A 6,870-nucleotide genomic window follows, 5' to 3' on the forward strand; every position below is an offset into this window, starting at 1 on the left:
ACACTAGGGGCACAGGGTTGTACCCCTACCCATGGGTGCCATAAGGGTATCCCATGGGTCTGTTCACCAAACCAAAAAGAGAGAGCTGCAGGGCCAGGAGTCCCACATGGACTCCTGCGCGGAAAACACGACAGAACACACGATAAGAACAGTAAAGGACAAGGATACGGAGGCCCTGTCCCTCCGATGCATTTCCAGCATCACATTTACCCAGCATCATCCCATGCATTGGAGCCTTCCTCCTGGTGGTGCCCCTAGGTGTTTACCCTGCATCTTCCCATGCATTAGAGTCTTCCTCCTGATGGTGCCCCCTAGGTCTTTACCCTGCATCGTCCCATGCATTGGAACATTTCTCCTGATGGTGCCCCCTAGGTGTTTACCCTACATCATCCCATGCATTGGAGCCTTCCTCTTGATGGTGCCCCCTAGGTGTTTACCCCGAATCATCCCATGCATTGGAGCCTTCCTCCTGATGGTGCCCCCTAGGTGTTTACCCTGCATCATCCCATGCATTGGAGCTTTCCTCCAGATGATGCCCCCTAGGTGTTTACCCCGCATCATCCCATGCATTGGAGTCTTCCTCCGCATGGTGCCCCCTACATGTTTACCCTGCATCATCCCATGCATTGGAGCCCTCCACCGTATGGTTCCCCCTACATCATCCCATGCATTGGATCCTTCCTCTGGATGGTGCCTCCTGGGTGTTTACCCTGCATCATCCCATGCATTGGAGCCTTCCTCCTGAAGGTGCCCCCTAGGTGTTTACCTGGCATCGTCCCATGCATTGGAGCCTTCCTTCAGATGGTGCCCCCTAGGTGTTTACCCTGCATCATCCCATGCATTGGAGCCTTCCTCCGGAGGGTTCCCCCTAGGTGTTTACCTGGCATCATCCCATGCATTGGAGCCTTCCTTCTGATGTTGCCCCCTAGGTGTTTACCCTGCATCATCCCATGCATTGGAGTCTTCCTCCTGATGGTGCCCCATAGGTGTTAACCCTGCATCATCCCATGCATTGGAACATTCCTCCTGATGGTGCCCCCTAGGTGTTTACCCTGCATCATCCCATGCATTGGAGCCTTCCTCCTGATGGTGCCCCCTAGGTGTTTACCCTGCATCGTCCCATGCATTGGAACATTCCTCCCGATGGTGCCCCCTAGGTGTTTACCTGGCATCGTCCCATGCATTGGAGCCTTCCTTCTGATGGTGCCCCCTAGGTGTTTACCCCGCATCATCCCATGCATTGGAGCCTTCCTCCGGATGGTGCCCCCTACGTGTTTACCCTGCATCATCCCTTGCATCCTGCATCATCCCATGCATTGGAGCCTTCCTCTGGATGGTGCCCCCTGGGTGTTTACAATGCATCATCCCATGCATTGGAGCCTTCCTCCTGATGGTGCCCGCTAGGTGTTTACCTGGCATCGTCCCATGCATTGGAGCCCTCCTCCGGATAGTTCCCCCTAGGTGTTTACCCTGCATCATCCCATGCATTGGAGTCTTCCTCCGGATAGTTCCCCCTAGGTGTTTACCCGGCATCGTCCCATGCATTGGAGCCTTCCTCCTGATGGTGCCCCCTAGGTGTTTACCTGGCATCGTCCCATGCATTGGAGCCTTCCTCCAGATGGTGCCCCGTAGGTGTTTACCCTGCATCATCCCATGCATTGGAGCCTTCCTCCGGATGGTTCCCCCTAGGTGTTTACCCGGCATCATCCCATGCATTGGAGCCTTCCTTCTGATGTTGCCCCCTCGGTGTTTACCCTGCATCATCCCATGCATTGGAGTCTTCCTCTTGATGGTGCCCCATAGGTGTTTACCCTGCATCGTCCCATGCATTGGACCCTTCCTCCTGATGGTGCCCCTAGGTGTTTACCCCGCATAATCCCATGCATTGGAGCCTTCCTCCGGATGGTGCCCCCTACGTGTTTACCCTGCATCATCCCTTGCACCCTGCATCATCCCATGCATTGGAGCCTTCCTCTGGATGGTGCCCCCTGGGTGTTTACCCCGCATCATCCCATGCATTGGAGCCTTCCTCCTGATGGTGCCCGCTAGGTGTTTACCTGGCATCGTCCCATGCATTGGAGCCTTCCGCCTGATGGTGCCTCCTAGGTGTTTACCCTGCATCATCCCATGCATTGGAGCCTTCCTCCTGATGGTTCCCCCATAGGTGTTTACCCGGCATCATCCCATGCATTGGAGCCTTCCTCCTGATGGTTCCCCCATAGGTGTTTACCCCGCATCATCCCATGCATTGGAGCCTTCCTCCAGATGGTTCCCCCTAGGTGTTTACCCTGCATCATCCCATGCATTGGAGCCTTCCTCTTGATGGTGCCCCCTAGGTGTTTACCCTGCATCATCCCATGCATTGGGGCCTTCCTCCTGATGGTGCCCCCTAGGTGTTTACCCTGCATCATCCCATGCATTGGAGCCTTCCTCCTGATGGTTTACCCGGCATCATCCCATGCATTGGAGCCTTCCTCCTGATGGTGCCCCCTAGGTGTTTACCCTGCATCATCCCATGCATTGGAGCCCTCCTCCGGATAGTTCCCCCTAGGTGTTTACCCGACATCATCCCATGCATTGGAGCCTTCCTCCTGATGGTGCCCGCTAGGTGTTTACCTGGCATCATCCCATGCATTGGAGCCTTCCTCCGGATGGTTCCCCCATAGGTGTTTACCCGGCATCATCCCATGCATTGGAGCCTTCCTCCTGATGGTGCCCCCTAGGTGTTTACCCTGCATCATCCCATGCATTGGAGCCCTCCTCCGGATAGTTCCCCCTAGGTGTTACCCCGCATCATCCCATGCATTGGAGCCTTCATCCAGATGGTTCCCCCTAGGTGTTTACCCTACATCATCCCATGCATTGGAGCCTTCCTCTTAATGGTGCCCCCTAGGTGTTTACCCTGCATCATCCCATGCATTGGAGCCTTCCTCCTGATGGTGCCCCCTAGGTGTTTACCCTGCATCATCCCATGCATTGGAGCCTTCCTCCTGATGGTTCCCCCATAGGTGTTTACCCTGCATCATCCCATGCATTGGAGCCCTCCTCCTGATGGTTCCCCCATAGGTGTTTACCCTGCATCATCCCATGCATTGGAGCCCTCCTCTGATGGTTCCGCCATAGGTGTTACCCGGCATCATCCCATGCATTGGAGCCTTCCTCCTGATGGTGCCCCCTAATTGTTTACCCTGCATCATCCCATGCATTGGAGCCCTCCTCCAGATAGTTCCCCCTAGGTGTTTACCCCGCATCATCCCATGCATTGGAGCCTTCCTCCAGATGGTTCCCCCTAGGTGTTTACCCTGCATCATCCCATGCATTAGAGCCTTCCTCCTGATGGTTCCCCCATAGGTGTTTACCCTGCATCATCCCATGCATTGGAGCCCTCCTCCTGATGGTTCCCCCATAGGTGTTTACCCGACTTCATCCCATGCATTGGAGCCTTCCTCCTGATGGTGCCCCCTAGGTGTTTACCTGGCATCGTCCCATGCATTGGAGCCCTCCTCCGGATAGTCCCCCCTAGGTGTTTACCCGGCATCATCCCATGCATTGGAGCCTTCCTCCTGATGGTGCCCGCTAGTTGTTTACCCGGCATCGTCCCATCCATTGGAGCCCTCCTCCGGATAGTTCCCCCTAGGTGTTTACCCTGCATCATCCCATGCATTGCAGCCCTCCTCCGGATAGTTCCCCCTAGTTGTTTACCCGGCATCATCCCATGCATTGGAGCCTTCCTCCGGATGGTGCCCGCCTTGTGTTTACCTGGCATCGTCCCATGCATTGGAGCCTTCCTCCAGATGGTGCCCCCTAGGTGTTTACCCGGCATCATCCCATGCATTGGAGCCTTCCTCCAGATGGTGCCCCCTAGGTGTTTACCCGGCATCATCCCATGCATTGGAGCCTTCCTCCAGATGGTGCCCCCTAGGTGGTTACCCTGCATCATCCCATGCACTGGAGCCCTCCTCCGGATAGTTCTCCCTAGGTGTTTACCCGGCATCATCCCATGCATTGGAGCCTTCCTCCGGATGGTGCCACATATCATGGTGGTAGGTCTCCATAATCCCAGGGATTGGATGCCACGCCTCCCCCTTGGCTGCATAGGTCACACTTCTGCCTCTCCATTATCACAGGCGCTGGACCCCCTGCTGAGCTCCCGGGTCTCCATCATCACTGACGCTGGGTGCCCTGAACCCCCCTCCTCTGCTATTGGGCTCAGGACTGTGAGGAGGGCGGCTGCACCTACCATGGGCTCCAGGTACCACTTGCTGGAGGAGATGTCTGGCCTGGAGGTGTTGGACGTCTCGAGGATGTAGGCAGAATAGATGGGGATGCGTCCTCTGACGTCGTACAGCGTGGCATAGTAGTGCACCCCCTCGAGGCGCTGGCAGATGCACTCTGTGCGGTTCGAGCGGAGCCCCGTGGGCTCGAGCTTCTGGTGGAAAGATCTGGCACACTCTGGAACCTCTAGGAAGTTCTCAAGAACTTCAGCGCTCCCCTGCCAGGCGCCAAAGGCTGCCAGGAGAAGCGCTGCCTGCAAGAAGAAGGACGCCATCATCGCCCTCGTCTCAGGCTCGCCTGGACCTCCCGCAGCTGCTCCACAACTCTAAGCACCCTGCCCTGCAGCAGTGAGCTTTATCCTGAAGTGCCCAGCACAGCTGCTCACACAGAAGGCTTTCCCACCGGTCTGGTGATTCCTGGCTTCCAGTGGCCTTCTGCTGCTATCAAGAGCAAACACACCCCACTAACCCCCACTCGCCTCCCTCACCCCCCAGGCTGCTGCTCAGGAGCTGGCACACAGTACCCACTCGTGCCCAGTGCCAGGATTCCCTGTGGGGCAGCACCGCCCTGCAGGCCTGTCTTGAGCTGAGCCATGTCCTGTGACCGGCACAGGTGCTCCTTGGGCGACCTCGTGTCTTCTCAGACCTCTGGGCCCTGCTTGTACAATAGGGAAGTAATGGGAGGCTGAGCTGCCTTACACGCAGAGACAGCTTTTACCAACGCCAGTGTGAGGTCTCTATACAAGGAGGCAGTACTGCAGGTGAAGCCTCTGCATAAGAATACAGTACTGCAGATGAAGCCCCATATCAGGATACAGTACTGCAGGTGAAGTCTCTATACCAGAATACAGTACTGCAGGTGAAGCCTCTGCATAAAAATACAGTACTGCAGATGATGCCTCTACACCAGGACACAGTACTGCAGATGAAGTCTCTATACCAGGATACAGTACTGCATGTGAAGCCTCCAGATCAGAATACAGTACTGCAGATGATGCCTCTACACCAGGACACAGTACTGCAGATGAAGTCTCTATACCAGGATACAGTACTGCATGTGAAGCCTCTGCATAAGAATACAGTACTGCAGATGAAGCCCCATATCAGGATACAGTACTGCAGGTGAAGTCTCTATACCAGAATACAGTACTGCAGGTGAAGCCTCTGCATAAGAATACAGTACTGCAGATGATGCCTCTACACCAGGACACAGTACTGCAGATGAAGTCTCTATACCAGGATACAGTACTGCATGTGAAGCCTCCAGATCAGAATACAGTACTGCAGATGATGCCTCTACACCAGGACACAGTACTGCAGATGAAGTCTCTATACCAGGATACAGTACTGCAGGTGAAGCCTCGATACCAGGATACGATACTGCAGGTCAAGCCTCTATACCAGGATAAAGTACTGCAGGTGAATCCTCGATACCAGGATACAGTACTGCAAGTGAAGCCTTTACACCAGGATACAGCACTGCAGGTGAAGCCTCTATACCAGATACAGTACTGAAGGTGAGAACTCAAAACATGATACAGTACTGCAGATCAAGCATCTATACCAGGCTACAGTACTGCAGATGAAGCCTCTACACCAAGATGAAGCCTCTATACCAGGATATAGTACTGCAGGCAAAGCATCTATACCAGAATACAGTATTGCAGATGAAGTCTCTATCACAGGATACAGTACTGCAGATGAAGTCTCTATACCAGGATACAATACTGCAGGTCATGCCTCTGTACTAGGATACAGTACTGCAGATGAAGCCTCTATACCAGGACACAGTACTGCATATGAAGCCTATATACCAGGATACAGTACAGCACGTGAGGTCTCCAGATCAGAATACAGCACTGCAGGTGAAGCCTCGATACCAGGATACAGTACTGCAAGTGAAGCCTTTACACCAGGATACAGCACTGCAGGTGAAGCCTCTATACCAGGACACAGTACTGCAAGTGAAGTCTCTATACCAGGATACAGTACTGCAGGTGGAGCTTCTGTACCAGAATACAGTACTGCAGATGAAGCTTCTCTACCAGGACACAGTACTGCAGGTGAAGCCTCTCTACCAATACACAGTAAGACAGGTCAAGCCTCGATACCAGGATACAGCACTGCAGATGAAGTCTCTATGCTGGATACAGTACTGAAGGTGAGAACTCAGAAAAGGATACAGTACTGCAGATGAAGCCTCAATACCAGGATACAGTACTGCAGATGAAGCCTCTAAACCAGATACGGTACTGCAGATGAAGCCTCTATACCAGGATAAAGTATTGCAGGTGACACCTCTATACCAGTGTACAGCACTGCAGATGAAGCCTCTATACCAGGATACAGTACTGCAGATGAAGCCTCCAGCTCAGGACACAGTACTGCAAATGACGCCTCTATAACAGATACTGTACTGATGGTGAGAACTCAAAGCATGGTACAGTACTGCAGACAAAGCCTCTATACCAGGCTACAGTACGGCAGTTAAAGTATCTATACCAGAATACAGTATTGCAGATGAAGCCTCTATACCAGGACACAGTGCTGCAGATGAAGCCTCTATACCAGGATGCAGTACTGCAGGCAAAGCATC

At 53.7% G+C, this 6,870-nt stretch overlaps 1 protein-coding gene across 1 annotated transcript in view; it reads right to left on the bottom strand.

Annotated features, from left to right (window-relative positions):
* Window positions 1-4,549, bottom strand: part of LOC138510643 (endonuclease domain-containing 1 protein-like) — a 43,558-nt gene extending 39,009 nt beyond the window's left edge. Inside the window, exon 1 of the mRNA XM_069626431.1 lies at window positions 4,241-4,549. Within this exon, the coding sequence (XP_069482532.1) occupies window positions 4,241-4,549 (309 nt within the window). The remainder of the gene's footprint in view (window positions 1-4,240) is intronic.
* Window positions 4,550-6,870: the final 2,321 nt, after the last annotated feature.

Source organism: Ambystoma mexicanum, chromosome 6p, assembly GCF_040938575.1.
Source record: "Ambystoma mexicanum isolate Mex_15411 chromosome 6p, UKY_AmexF1_1, whole genome shotgun sequence".
Lineage (NCBI taxonomy): Eukaryota > Metazoa > Chordata > Amphibia > Caudata > Ambystomatidae > Ambystoma > Ambystoma mexicanum.